Raw genomic sequence first — 14,454 nt, 5'->3', positions numbered from 1 at the left:
ATGCTGATTCACTTTGCTTTTGTCCTTTAGATGTGCACTCTGCTGCAGTATTTCTGTGACTGTGAGCTACGTCATAGAGTGGAGGCCATCATTGCATTTTCCGACCAGTTTGTCAACCAGATACAGTCCAACCAGAGGCAGCGCTATAATGAACTCATGCAGGCCTTCACCATGAGTGCTGCCGAGACTGCTCGCAAGACCCGTGAATTTCGTTCCCCACCACAGGAGCAAGTACGAAGAAAACAGAGTACATTTGTTAATTGTTAAACTGTATAAATAAATTCTAAAAATATTTTTTAAAAACTGGCTACATTTCTACACATTTTTCTTTGTCTGTGTTTTATTTCAACAGAAAAGTGGAAAAATAATTTTGCCTGATATAAAATGGACTTAGCTACTCATGTACTACCATGAAACATCCCTTAAAGTAAAAAAAATTATCATACTTGCCTGTTTCTAACCTCACTGTAGGTCAACATGCTCATGAACTTCAAGAACTCTGTTGAGGATGAAGAGTCCCCAATTCCTGATGAAGTCCGCGAATCTCTGGTCGCCTTTCACAATGCTTTGCTGACACACTGTGGTCAGTTTTCACTTCCTGCATCAAGTGTGCATTGAAAAATTGTCCCTACCGTTACATTGACTTACTTAAAACATTGATCTCAGGTGTTCACATTGAAGAGGAGGAACAAGAGGAAGAAGTGGATAATTCTGTCCGTGGACGGCTCCTTCGATTGCTGGAAAGGGTGAAAAAGTTTCGTGAGAAGAAGGAGGAGGTGGAGTCTGAGCCACAAGAAGACAAAAAACCAAGTAAGCCTTTTTTTGCTTTTAACAAGCAATTTAGTATTTATTACCAAGTTCAACATGTTTAAATGCAAAAACGATGATTATTGCACATAAGGATAACCAATTTGTGGATTTGTGGTCTGTCATTTGTCAGTAATGTATTTTATTAAAGCAGTTTTTCCCAGGAGTTTTATTGTATATATAGTATTGTCTTCCAAAATTAAATCTAACTAGGGCCACTTTAATACAAGACCATTCTTATTCTTACTTAACCTTCTGTCTTTTTGCACCAGGCACATTGCAGGAGTTGATTTCACATACTATGATCCACTGGGCGCAGGAGTCTTTTATCCAGAACCCTGAGCTCGTGCGTATGATGTTCAGCCTCCTTCACAGGCAGTATGATGGACTCGGTGAGCTCATGCGTGCCCTTCCTAAGGCCTACACCATCAATGCAGTTTCCATTCAGGACACCATGGACCTCTTGGAGTGCTTGGGCCAGATCCGCTCACTGCTTATTGTCCAGATGGGTCCAGAAGAGGAGAGACTTATAATTCAAAGCATTGGGTTTGATGACATTTAAATTTTCATTCTCATTTCTCAGTATCTTGCATTAAAATAAATGATTGATAAGTTCGTGTGATACAAGCTAAATTTAATTGGTCTTTCTTAGGAACATCATGAGTAACAAAGTTTTCTATCAGCACCCCAACTTGATGCGAGCTCTGGGCATGCATGAAACTGTCATGGAGGTCATGGTCAATGTACTCGGCGGTGGGGATTCAAAAGTATGTTTTTTAATTCATTCATCATCATTGTAAACATCTTCTTGTGGAAAGACAAATGTATAAAATAAATAAAATCTACTGCTTTATTTAAGTTACTTCTTCTGTTGCTTTATTCCTACAGGAGATCAGATTTCCTCGAGTGGTGACAAACTGCTGCCGTTTCCTCTGCTACTTCTGTCGCATCAGTCGTCAAAATCAGCGTTCCATGTTTGACCATCTCAGCTACCTTCTCCAGAACAGTGGCATTGGCCTTGGTGATTGTCTTTGTTGAAATCCAGTGTTAGTCTCGATGATTTCTTTCTCATACATGGACTGTGATAAACCTGGCCACTGTGTTTGTTGTATACTTTAGGAATGCGTGGCTCCACCCCCTTGGATGTGGCTGCAGCGTCTTGTATTGACAATAACGAGCTGGCATTGGCTCTTCAAGAGCAGGATCTTGAAATGGTAAAACAAAGTTTATCTGTTCAAAATTCTATAGCTTTTTAACCTGACTTGAATACACTCATAATCTTTCCAGGTAGTGAAGTATTTAGCCGGATGTGGACTTCAGAGCTGTCCAATGCTACTGGCTAAAGGATATCCTGACATCGGCTGGAATCCTTGTGGTGGAGAGAAATATCTTGACTTTCTTCGTTTTGCTGTTTTTGTCAATGGTCAGATTTTTTTTTTCAACATTTCATTGTAACATTTCATTTTAATTTCCTCATTATTTCTAATTCTCGATCTTATCAATAACCTATAAGAACTATGGTCTCTATTTCTTGTAGGAGAAAGTGTAGAGGAGAATGCAAATGTGGTGGTGCGCCTCCTCATCCGTAGGCCTGAGTGCTTTGGTCCAGCCTTGAGAGGAGAGGGTGGTAATGGACTCCTGGCTGCAATTGAGGAGGCAATCAAAATATCAGAGGACCCTGCAAGGGATGGCCCTAGTGTTAAGAAAGATAGACGCTTTCCCATGTAAGAGCTTTTTGGCTTCATTGGAAGGACTTTATTATCTGCTCTAGTGTTGCAGAAAGATAGAGACATGTTTTTTACCGACAGGTTTGGAGGAGAGGAACAGCACGAGGAGAACAGGGTTCACCTGGGAAATGCCATTATGTCTTTTTACTCTGCTCTTATTGACCTGCTGGGAAGATGTGCTCCAGAGATGCATGTAAGCTGCCATGCTAAACTTATCCAAATGTTTTAGTTTTATAGAGAAAAAAACGTTTATAGTGTGTTTGTCTCTACAGTTGATCCAGGCTGGTAAAGGTGAGGCTCTCAGGATCAGGGCCATTCTGAGGTCTCTGGTTCCTATAGAAGATCTGGTGGGAGTCATCAGTCTTCCTCTTCAGATTCCAGCTTTTGGAAAAGGTGAAAATTCATAATAAATTAGTTATGTATTCAGTCAGTCAACAAATTATCCAAATAATGGCTCCAGTAAAACCAATAATGGTTTACTGGTTGTCCTACATTGTACACAGCAGCGTGCTAATAGGTCCTTTCTCTCTTGGTTTTCAGTCATTTTAATTACTTTCCCCAAATGTTTTCTTCATGTTGTGCTTAGACAACAGCGTTATTGAACCAAAGATGTCTGCTAGCTTTGTGCCAGATCACAAGGCTCCCATGGTGCTGTTCTTGGACAGAGTTTATGGTATTGACAACCAAGATTTCCTTCTCCATGTGCTGGAGGTGGGCTTTTTGCCTGACATGAGAGCTGCTTCCTCCCTGGATACGGTAAGGCTCAAACAGTTCACACTGTTTTTGTTTGTTTCTCTGGGAACAATGGAAAGCTTATACAGACTAAGATAACTGCTAAGATTTCTTGTCAACAGGTTGCTTTTAGCACCACTGAGATGGCTTTGGCTTTGAACCGCTACCTCTGCTCAGCTGTGTTGCCACTCATCACCAAGTGTGCCCCGCTCTTTGCTGGCAGTGATCATCGAGCCATAATGATTGACTCCATGTTGCACACAATCTACAGGCTGTCTCGTGGACGAGCCTTCACAAAAGCCCAAAGAGATATTATTGAAGAGTGCCTCATGGCTCTGTGCAAGTGAGTTTAACATGATAGGATGCCTTACATGTCATTTAATACTGCCAGGTTTGGATTAGGTGTTAATGTATTTTTTCTTCAGGCATCTACGTCCATCTATGCTTCAGCATCTGCTAAGGCGGCTGGTATTTGATGTGCCCATTCTCAATGAGTATGCCAAAATGCCTCTAAAGGTATGAGGACCCTGTAAAATGTTTTCACTATTAACAGAATATTTTTCTTTTAGTTTAGCTGTTTCACTTTTGTTATGTTGCGTTCTGCAGCTTTTAACCAATCACTATGAGCGTTGTTGGAAATATTATTGCCTCCCTAATGGTTGGGCTAATTTTGGAGTTGCATCAGAAGAGGAGCTGCATCTTACACGCAAACTGTTTTGGGGGATCTTTGAATCACTAGCTCACAAGGTAACTCCTGCAAATTATTTTGCTTTTTCAGTTTATTAGTTGGCTTATTAAATGACAGCTGGGATGGGCTCCAGCTGCCCTAAATCCTGGATGGATGGATGGATGGATGGATGGATGGATGGATGGATGGATGGATGGATATTGTAATATTTTTTATTGTGATTCCAGAAATTTGATGCTGAAATTTTCAAAATTTCAATGCCATGCATCTGCGCCATTGCTGGAGCCATTCCTCCTGACTATGTAGATGCCAGCTACTCCTCCAAGACAGAGAAAAAGGCATCAGTAGATGCAGAGGGAAACTTTGATCCTAAACCTGTGGATACAACAAAGTGAGGGGCTTTTTACTTTGCTAGAAATTAATCATCTCTCTGTTTCGTAGTTAAAGCTAATTTTACTCTGATGCTTCTTCCAACCATAGCACTATCATCCCTGAGAGATTGGATCCCTTTATTAACAGATATGCTGAATACACTCATGACAAATGGGCCTTTGAAAAGGTAAAGTTTTGTTTATAAGTCTTTAGCTAAATCTGGACCAACACATTAGGTTAATTTGATGCAGCTATACATTCACCAGTATATATAACTCTAAAGAAATACAAAGGGATCCTAGTAAGCATGACTGACAGCTGTAATTCATGCTGTATATGGCCATGTATGTTTCAGATTCAGAATAACTGGTCATACGGTGAGGCACTGGATGAAAATGCAAAAACCCACCCCATGCTTAGACCGTACAAGACATTCTCAGAGAAGGTACGTTCACAGACATGCAGTGATCATCTTGAATCTTGATGTAGTGTGTGTATTTGTTTCTGCTCACACCGACTTTTCTCAAAGGACAAAGAGATCTACCGATGGCCAATTAAAGAGTCAATCAAAGCCATGATTGCATGGGAATGGAACATTGAGAAAGCTAGAGAGGAGGAAGAGTCAGAGAAGAAGAAGGCAACATCACGAAAAATCTCACAGACTGCACAGGTATACAGTTGTTTAGAGCCCTTGACTGACTGCATTAATACTTAATAATAATGTTGCTTGTTGTATAGTAGAGTGCATAACAATCTTTCTGTTCTAGGCAACTTATGATCCAAGCCATGGCTATAGTCCACAGCCCATTGATATCTCCCATATGGCTCTTTCGAGAGATCTGCAGGTATGGGGTTAAAATGTTGCATCCTTCTATTTTGCAAGCTTAGCATCTTACTAATATTTATATCTGCTTATAGTCAATGGCAGAACAACTGGCAGAAAATTACCATAACACCTGGGGAAGAAAGAAAAAGTTGGAGCTGCAAGCAAAAGGTGATTTTATTTCTTTTGAGCGTGGAATATAGAGAAAGAAAGATTTGTCTTTTCCAAATAGTTCTGGATGTGCTTTTGTTTGTGCAGGAGGTGGAACACATCCTCTGCTCGTGCCCTACGATACCCTGACAGCTAAAGAAAAGGCACGAGACAGAGAGAAGGCATACGAGCTGCTGAAGTTCTTGCAGCTTAATGGATACGCTGTCACAAGGTAATAATAAAATAGTTGAGAATGGACAACATTGAACCTTGGTTCAAAATAAAGAAAATTTATTCAAGCTACTCAAAAACTTTTTGAATCAGTAGTTCCTAAAAATGCATTGATTTGTATGGTATTACATGCAATAGCAAAGAGTTTGCTATTGCTGTTGCTAAAATTCAACTTTGTGGTTTTTTCTGGTGTAGATTGATAAAAATAATCGATAGGACACGTGAACATCCTTTGGCATACCAGAAAAAGTTTAACCACTGACTTCGATCTTCTGTCTTTTCAACATAAAACAAACATTAATTACAGGCTTCATCTTGACTGAAATAAACTGATGCATAACAGCCTGACTGTATTATGATGTACGACCAAGAGCATGAGCATTATGAGCATTAATTCTTTCACTATAAGAAACCAGTATGGACATGGCATTATTGCGGCCTCCTTAAATAGTGTTTTATTATGGCACAAATTCTGAACAGGAAGTCTTTTATTGTTATCATATATCAATTTTTGAGATATAAACTCTCCCCGACTTTAGAGGCCTTAAAGACATGGAGTCGGACATATCATCCATTGAAAAGAGGTTTGCGTATGGTTTCCTTCAGAAACTGCTGAAATGGATGGAAATCGCACAGGAGTTCATCGCACATCTTGGTATTGTGGGGCAAAGATGAAAAATAGTGTGATGTACATTCAATTTTTGCCACTGTGTCCGTGCTATTGTATATTGCAATCTGTTTTACAGAGGCTGTGGTTAGCAGCGGACGAGTGGAAAAGTCTCCCCATGAGCAGGAAATCAAATTCTTTGCCAAGGTGAGACTATTGTGTGAATGTAAAATGTAAAATACTTGTACTTGTTATTTCTGTACTAAATGTGGAAAACCCTCTGAATTCTCTCTCTCAGATCTTGATGCCTCTAATAAACCAGTATTTCAAAAATCACTGCCTCTACTTTCTGTCTACACCTGCAAAAGTCCTGGGTAGTGGCGGGCATTCTTCCAATAAGGAGAAGGAGATGATTGCAAGGTGATGTCTCTGTTTTATAGATATGACACAGAAATATATATATTTGTATATCTTTTTTTCAAATATTATGTTTCTCCTTTTATGGGCTTTTGATTTCTTCTTGAGTTTTCTTCTTCTTCCTTTTCCTTTCTTTCACTTTGTAGTATCTTCTGTAAAATGTCTGCTTTGGTGAGGCACAGAGTTTCTCTCTTTGGTAAGATGGCAAACTTGCAGCACCACTCTTTCTGAATCTTTTCTCTCTCTTCTCTTTTTATGTGTGTTTCTGTATTTTGTGAGCTGCAATGCACCATTCTGTCACCCGGGTTAGCCTAAATCCCATTGCTCCATGTTTTTATGGATATACAGTAGCTGATGACGTGGATTTATTTCTATATTTGCAGGAACGGATGCCCCAGCAATTGTTAACTGTCTTCACATTCTGGCTCGATCACTGGATGCAAGGTTTGTTTGTTTTTTCTTAATAACACTATAAAACTGTATTATAGTTATTTTTCATGTTTTTCCTTTTACCTTTTGTGTTTGCCTCATTAGGACGGTAATGAAGTCAGGACCTGAGATTGTTAAAGCAGGGCTACGATCGTTCTTTGAGAGTGCTGCTGATGATATTGAGAAGATGGTTGAAAATCTCAAATTGGGCAAAGTTTCGAAAGGCAATCAGGTACATGATGTTTAATATGGGCATTCACAAATTAGAACTCATATATCCAAGTCCATAATCGTGTGCTGCTTCTCTTTTTTCCAGCAAGTGAAAGGCGTCTCTCAGAACATCAACTACACCACCATTGCACTGCTCCCAGTACTTACCTCCCTGTTTGATCACATTGCTCAGCATCAATTTGGAGATGATGTCATCTGTGAGTGCTTATTCATGCTTTATATTCCATCCATCTGTTCTTTTAACCACTTATCCAATTCCAGTGACCAATTCAAGTGATACTGAACAGGTTGCCAGTCTATCACAGGACTACTAAAGAAAGACAGACAACTACTCACCTACAGCCACTTTAAAGTCTTTATTGGATAGTGATAGGAAGTTAAGACAAAACTCACGCAGGCCAAGGGAGAACATTTAGTCTCGACATGTGTTTTGTATCCTCGTTGTTATTCATTAATAATTCTGACACTCTCTGTCTCTCTGTGTTTTTGCATACAGTGGATGATCTGCAGATGTCATGCTATCGGATCATGTGCAGCATCTACTCCCTGGGGACAGTGAAAAATCTACATGTTGAGAGGTGACTCCATATTTTTTAAGATGTAAAGTAATTTACTACTGATCATTTTGGAGCATTTGCTGCACTCGTCCTTTTACCTTTACAGGCAGAGGCCAGCTCTTGGAGAGTGTTTGGCACACCTTGCAGCAGCTATGCCGGTGGCCTACTTAGAACCCCATCTAAATGAATTCAATGCTTTCTCTGTGTACACCACAAAGACTCCCAGAGAGAGAGCCAGTGAGTGCAATACTGTTGTCACACTTTTTTTTTTAAATTCTAGCAAAGTCTTGTTTTTGAATTATCTTTCAATATTTCTCTTCTGGATTAAAGTCTTGGGCCTTCCCAATGAGGTCCAGGAATTATGTCCAGACATCCCAGAGCTGGATACTCTGCTGAAGGAGATTGGGGACTTGGCAGAGTCGGGGGCTCGTTACACTGAGATGCCTCATGTGATTGAAATTACTTTACCCATGCTTTGTAACTACCTCATTCGCTGGTGGGAGAGAGGACCTGAAAATTTTCCTGAGATGGAGGGCCGACTGTGCACCGAGGTCACGTCAGAACAACTTAATCAGCTGCTAGGAAGCATCATGAAAATTGTAGTGAACAACCTGGGAATAGATGAAGCCTCCTGGATGAAGAGATTGGCTGGTGGGAGCTGTTTTAAACTCTGCTCACATGCCAGTGTTTTTTTGGTTTCCTTTGCAAGGCTGTTAAAACGAGTTCTTTTCTCCACTAGTGTTTTCACAGCCCATTGTTAGCAGAGCAAAGCCAGAAATGCTCAAGTCTCACTTCATCCCAACAATGGAGAAACTAAAGAAACGCACATCAAAGGTAGTGGCTGAGGAGGACCATTTAAGGATGGAGGGAAAATCAGAGGGAGATGAGGAAGATGGCACTATACGTGATGAGTTTGCTGTCCTCTGTAGAGACTTGTATGCCCTTTACCCTCTACTTATTCGCTATGTGGACAATAACAGGTAGAATAATGTTAGAGTCACCAAGCTATGAATCCTGCCTCATATTGACAAAATTGCAATATATAAATCTTTATAAACTTGTGATAAAGAGATTTTAGCCTTATAATAATTTACTCTGCTACAGAGCGAGGTGGCTGACATGTCCTGACCCAGATGCAGAAGAGCTCTTCCGAATGGTTGGAGAGGTCTTTATTTTCTGGTCCAAATCTCATGTGAGTATGTTCACTTGGTCTTTTTGTTTGCAAGTGTTTATAAAAACTTAATCCATCCAATAATTATGCTTCTGTTTCTCTCCTGCAGAACTTCAAGCGAGAGGAACAAAACTTTGTGGTGATGAATGAGATCAATAACATGTCATTCCTCACCGCTGACAGCAAGAGTAAAATGAGCAAGGTGAGTTAGTGAAAGGCAGCACATGCTAGTGTAGACCACATGTCAAATCAGGCAACTTTAGGACATATTGTTTAACAACTGTATGTCTTCCTTCCCTCGTGGCCATATTTTATGGTATAATTTGAAGATTTCATGACATTACCAACCAGTTTCAGCCACTTATAATTGGTCATTTAATTAGCATTTTGTTATTCTTAGCATAATGGTAATAGCTTTAGGGAAAAAAAATTATTTGAAAGCCGGGGAAGCAGTCTAATACAAAAACACACTTACGCACCATTTTTTGTTTTTTGGTCTTATTTAAACATAGTGAAAGCTGCTGTAACCTCTTTGAGATTTGATTTTTAATTCAGATCTTTGCGAAGGCTCGCAGTTGTGTTAATGATATTCTCTCTTTGGCTGTCCATTGTTTTCTTCTTTCGTGTTGCGGCTGGGTTTCCAGGGCGGGGACACAGAGGTTAGACTTTGTTCTTGCACGACCGCTGTGCTGACCGCATGGCACCTCACTTTGGGGGAGCTTTTCATCAACCTCCCCAGCACACTGGCACATCTGATCCACAAAAGTACACTCACTACATATCCACAAACACATGTGAACACACGTAACTTGTGTACACAGAAACACACAAAAAAAATCCTGCAGATTTTAATCAGCGAGATGTGGAATTAATTCACTGCCACTGACCTCTAAGGGCCTCTATGTGTAGTTGTTTCTCCAAAGTCTTGATTTGCAGCCTCTTAGCAATGAAGCAAAACTCTGGTGTGAATTTATTACTACACACATCTGGTCATTTATATTAATTAAAAGTCAAGGTCTTAGCCATATATTTCATTATCGATTGGTTTGGATACACTTACACTGGCATTAACTTTATTATATTGAGATTTAAGTCTACACTGACACAATGTCAGTACAATGTACAATATCTTACACAAAATCATTCATTTATATTGTATCTCTTCATAGACTTTAGTGCAGAATTGTTCATAAGGGAAGCTGGGAAAAGATACTCATATAGTTCTCATAAAGGATCACTGGACTAATGGGCAGGCCCCACCTGCGGGCTTTCCCCAGTCCTGCCAGTGTGTGTGGGGGGGAGTCTGGAGGCGTTTGATGAAAGTACTCAGCTGTACAGTTCAGCTCATGGCACTGGGCTTTACACAAATATCAAAGTGGAAGTGGGAGCACAGTGCCATCATGCTGTCACTGAGTTTGCTCTTTTTTGATCATAGCTGAGTTGGAGTCCTCTAGTATGCCTTTTGTTTCTCTTCATGGAAGATGGTTTAGCTGTAGGTATTTGTAATGTAGCATTTTGTCCACTAGGGGATGGTGTTAGTCTTCTCTGTGCTCTTTCTTATCTCCTCCCTTAAAATGCCATGGTACATCATTGTTTTAGTTTCTTTTATGCTCCCTAGTACCCACACTAACACACAGCTTGACGCTAAAAGTTTACTGAAGCAGATTTACTGAAACATTTGTTAGGTTCTCTTTTTAAAAGTGCTCAAAGTACCATGAACCTAACCAACATATTAATTCACACTTATTTCCTAAAATATTCCCCAAAATGCTTTGCATCCTCTAAACTACTTCACCATAACAAACATACACCTTACACTTAGAGTTTTTTTTTATTTCATTAAAAATGAAAAAAATTGGTCATCTGGGACCACTTTAATGTCTAACCGTGATGCCTCAGCAAAACCCCTTTAATAAAAAGATTTAAGCTTTTATGTACAGTACTGTGCAAAAGTCCCGAGCCACCCCTCAGTTCTATGTATTTTGCTAGGAAAATAGGTGATTAATGTATGTGTAAACATGGAAATACAGTTTATAGAGCAAAAAAGTTCTATTCTCTCAATTCTAACAAGCTTGAAAATCCATATTTGACATGACCACCTTTATTCTTCAACACAGCCTGAACTCTCTTAGGCAAACTTTTTGTCATTTCTTTAATTAGTCTTCAGGAATAGTTCTCCAGGCTTCTTGAAGGACATTCAAAGCTCTTGTTTGGATGTTGGCTGCCTTTTTGTTCCATTCTCTGTCAAGATGATCCCACATTGCTTCAATAATGTTGAGATCTGGGCTCTGTTGTGCCTCTCTCCTGACCTCCATATGCATCTACATACAATAGATTGATTAACTGAAGGATAAAATGCATCTCTCAGGTCCTGTGTCAGCTCTTCGCTGAATGTTTTCCTATTTCTTAAGGACATGACATTTACACAGTGTTATTATACAGTAGATAGCTTTTTTTAGGCCTACCAGTTTTTCTGAAAATAAGTGGAAAAAGCACCCACTGCCCCCCCCCCCCCCCCCCCCCAAAAAAAAATAAATAAAAAAAGTGGACGACCCTCAGATGATTATTAGAGAATTATTATTCCAGACCAATTACAAGAAAGTCTGTCATCTTGAAAGTAAAATAGAAAGAAATGAAGGACGGCTCAAGTCTTTTGAATCAATCGTTTATTTTCACAAGGCAGGATAAGGGTTTACATAAATAATCACCAGCACAATGATACCGGTCTTCCTAGAAACAGATTCTATAATATGGGTAGGATCAATATGAATCATCTACACAGTTCAGTTTTGTGGTTCAAAAAGAAATACCCTGTAAAGTAGAATTCTTAGAGCAAATATGTAATAGACTAAACATTAATATTATGAAAGGTATTTATATACTTCATGCAATAGCATCCATTTGCACATTTTGGAGGACTCTAGAAAGAGCAGCTAACAGAAGGACTGAACTCTCACAGAAGCAGGGCATGAGCTCAAATACAGGGAAGAGACATTTCCTTTAGTTTGTTTAATTGTAGATGTGTGATTTTAACAGCATGCTACTAATAAGTCTAACTCTGAGGATCTTGTTCTTTAACATCATCTAATATCTTGAGCTTTCACCAAGGGCTACAGTTCCTAGAAAATCTCATTTACAATTACAGTATAAAGTGAGTTTGTTTTGTTTAGCTGTCCTTTTCATGGAACTTTGAATGGATTGTGACTTGAATGAAATATTTTCTCTTGCACGTTGTTAGTGCAATATGACTGACTGACTTTATTCTAAGACCCATTTCCTTTCAGCCTCCCCTTCAAAAAGCAGCAATACTCCCACTTTCTTATACATTTTCACTCTCTCCTCTACTTACCAGTCTGGGCTCAGAGAAAAAAAACAACTATAGTTGGGGAACAACCGGATTCTGACCTTTAAATATGGGCACTTGTCTTTTTAGTGCCGATTGTTGACTCTAACATGTTTCTAAGTTATATTATTAGTAGATGTAGTAGTGTGTTTGTACTTGGAGAGACCTACAGTGCATAATAAAAACATTTCCAGCACTGTGTATTGCTCAGCTGGTGCTAATGTTGAATGACTTTCAGTATTTAGCATTAATACAGTCACATCACGAGTTGTAAAGAATATTGGCTGTATCATCACAATCATTTTATATATTTTTATTCAGGCTTATATTCAGAATATTTTGTAATTTTTCAAGACAGTATTTTAAATCAGTTTGTTAAGTTAGTGTCAATTCTAACAGGACATAAATATTCAAACTTATCAGTCCTTGTCTGAGCTGTTGTACTGCTGGCACATTATTAGATATTGTTTATGCTCTCTGCCTTATCGTCCTTTTCACAGGGTGGAGGCTCAGATACTGAGCGTACCAAGAAGAAGAAACGGGGAGATCGTTACTCAGTCCAGACCTCACTTATTGTGGCTGCCTTGAAAAAGATGCTCCCCATAGGCCTAAACATGTGCTCTCCTGCTGATCAGGAGCTTATCAACTTGGCCAAGATCCGATACTCTTTGGTAGTTTTTTTTCTGATTTTGAACTTTGTTCTAGTAAACATCTGAAGTATGATTTGTATTATGATATACACGGAGGAAAACAATCGCTAAAATGTTTTACTTTACAGAGAGACACAGATGAAGAAGTAAGAGAGTTCCTGCAGAATAACCTGCATCTACAGGGCAAGGTATACTTAAAGAACCGGTAGTAAAATAGCTGCAGGGATGAGATTTGTAACTACAGATAATCAGTCTCAAGATATTTCAGAAAACTCTGTATCCATATGTTGTGAAAAGGTGGACAACCCATCCATGCGCTGGCAGATGGCGCTGTACAAGGAGATGGCAGGGAAGGCTGAAGATGCAGATGCCCCACCGAAAGTTGTTAAGAGAGTGCAGGAGGTTTCTGCGGTCCTCTACCACCTTGAAGTGGTGAGTGTTGGTAATTTATAGTGCAGCAGGTGCACTATGTCTCAAATATAGATATTCAAAAATACACACAACAAAGATGCCTACACAGCATGTACTACATAGATATGAATACAGGGATAACAGAGGCAGCATATCCTAACAGAAAAGAAAGGATAAGACTTGAAACAATTTCAGGTGTTACTAGTCTCAGTAGTTTTTAGCTTATGTGGGTGAAATACTGGTAAGCTTATGGCACGGCATTGCGGGTTTCCATCCATTCTTTCATAAGTTAAAAGAATTGCTACTCCTCCTGTAGCGGGGGTGTCAGACATAACCAGTCTGGCAAAGACTACAAACTACACCAATATAAGGAAGTAATAGATGAACAATTAAATGACAGAAAAGTTCCAGTTTTTCCATTATCTGCTATAGGAATTACAGTTTTTAACTACATCCACAGTAAGTTAAATAAATAAAATGGGACATTTTCTGTAACTTTAAAAAAAACCTTTTATAATTACAGGTCAGTCTAGGCCAGAGGTGTCAGACTTTTACTTACTTACAACTTAAGCTCAACGAGTTGGGCTAACAGATTTCTTTCATTTTCTTCTGTTGCAATATTGCAGAGATTAAATACGCAGTTAAAGTTCTGAGAGAAAAGGGATTATCACCAATCTGGCCCAATTAAAATCAAAGTGGGATGCATGCGGTCCACAATGTGAAATGCGTTGTATATTCCTGCCCTGCAGCATTGGTCAGAAGTTAGAAGATTCTGTCAGACTCAGAATAAGGTTAGATACCTTAGAAAGTTCTATGTTATGGAAAAAAGTAAAAAGTATATTGTTAATATAAATCAATTGGAAGTGTCAGGTACCATTAGAAATTTTTTGATCACTTTACAAGTGCATGTCTTTTCTGATAGACGGAGCATCCGTTTAAATCCAAGAAGATGGTGTGGCACAAACTGTTGTCCAAGCAACGACGCAGAGCTGTGGTCGCTTGCTTTAGGATGACACCACTATATAACATTCCAAGGTAAAAAAGCAACTGCTATGGAGCCATGTATGTAAAAAAAAAAAAAAAAAGCTAAGTATAAATACAATAAATA

The 14,454-nt window shown here is 39.2% G+C and overlaps 1 protein-coding gene across 2 annotated transcripts in view; it reads left to right on the top strand.

The window, feature by feature from the left end:
- The window catches only part of LOC146565648 (ryanodine receptor 1-like), a 54,813-nt gene that overhangs the window by 16,198 nt on the left and 24,161 nt on the right, over nt 1-14,454 (top strand). For both annotated transcript variants that reach the window (XM_085288943.1, XM_085288942.1), the window contains exons 38-77: nt 31-231; nt 472-583; nt 667-810; nt 1,080-1,353; nt 1,460-1,574; nt 1,696-1,828; nt 1,927-2,021; nt 2,095-2,230; nt 2,345-2,531; nt 2,616-2,727; nt 2,807-2,927; nt 3,121-3,290; nt 3,389-3,609; nt 3,692-3,782; nt 3,873-4,013; nt 4,182-4,345; nt 4,435-4,513; nt 4,682-4,771; nt 4,856-4,996; nt 5,094-5,171; nt 5,245-5,320; nt 5,408-5,531; nt 6,070-6,185; nt 6,277-6,344; nt 6,436-6,557; nt 6,701-6,750; nt 6,938-6,998; nt 7,089-7,215; nt 7,300-7,411; nt 7,711-7,792; nt 7,878-8,008; nt 8,102-8,422; nt 8,511-8,751; nt 8,876-8,963; nt 9,052-9,144; nt 9,587-9,601; nt 12,786-12,956; nt 13,064-13,123; nt 13,233-13,367; nt 14,269-14,381. In XM_085288943.1, the coding sequence (XP_085145069.1) occupies nt 31-231; nt 472-583; nt 667-810; nt 1,080-1,353; nt 1,460-1,574; nt 1,696-1,828; nt 1,927-2,021; nt 2,095-2,230; nt 2,345-2,531; nt 2,616-2,727; nt 2,807-2,927; nt 3,121-3,290; nt 3,389-3,609; nt 3,692-3,782; nt 3,873-4,013; nt 4,182-4,345; nt 4,435-4,513; nt 4,682-4,771; nt 4,856-4,996; nt 5,094-5,171; nt 5,245-5,320; nt 5,408-5,531; nt 6,070-6,185; nt 6,277-6,344; nt 6,436-6,557; nt 6,701-6,750; nt 6,938-6,998; nt 7,089-7,215; nt 7,300-7,411; nt 7,711-7,792; nt 7,878-8,008; nt 8,102-8,422; nt 8,511-8,751; nt 8,876-8,963; nt 9,052-9,144; nt 9,587-9,601; nt 12,786-12,956; nt 13,064-13,123; nt 13,233-13,367; nt 14,269-14,381 (5,111 nt within the window). The remainder of the gene's footprint in view (nt 1-30; nt 232-471; nt 584-666; nt 811-1,079; nt 1,354-1,459; nt 1,575-1,695; nt 1,829-1,926; nt 2,022-2,094; nt 2,231-2,344; nt 2,532-2,615; nt 2,728-2,806; nt 2,928-3,120; nt 3,291-3,388; nt 3,610-3,691; nt 3,783-3,872; nt 4,014-4,181; nt 4,346-4,434; nt 4,514-4,681; nt 4,772-4,855; nt 4,997-5,093; nt 5,172-5,244; nt 5,321-5,407; nt 5,532-6,069; nt 6,186-6,276; nt 6,345-6,435; nt 6,558-6,700; nt 6,751-6,937; nt 6,999-7,088; nt 7,216-7,299; nt 7,412-7,710; nt 7,793-7,877; nt 8,009-8,101; nt 8,423-8,510; nt 8,752-8,875; nt 8,964-9,051; nt 9,145-9,586; nt 9,602-12,785; nt 12,957-13,063; nt 13,124-13,232; nt 13,368-14,268; nt 14,382-14,454) is intronic.

The sequence above is a fragment of the Mchenga conophoros genome, linkage group LG10 (assembly GCF_057382185.1).
Source record: "Mchenga conophoros isolate Kocher_MC1m ecotype Shallow Benthic linkage group LG10, M_conophoros_male_GT1.1, whole genome shotgun sequence".
NCBI lineage: Eukaryota > Metazoa > Chordata > Actinopteri > Cichliformes > Cichlidae > Mchenga > Mchenga conophoros.
Note: the sequence above shows the minus strand (reverse complement) of the source record. Positions and strands in the feature narration are given on the sequence as shown.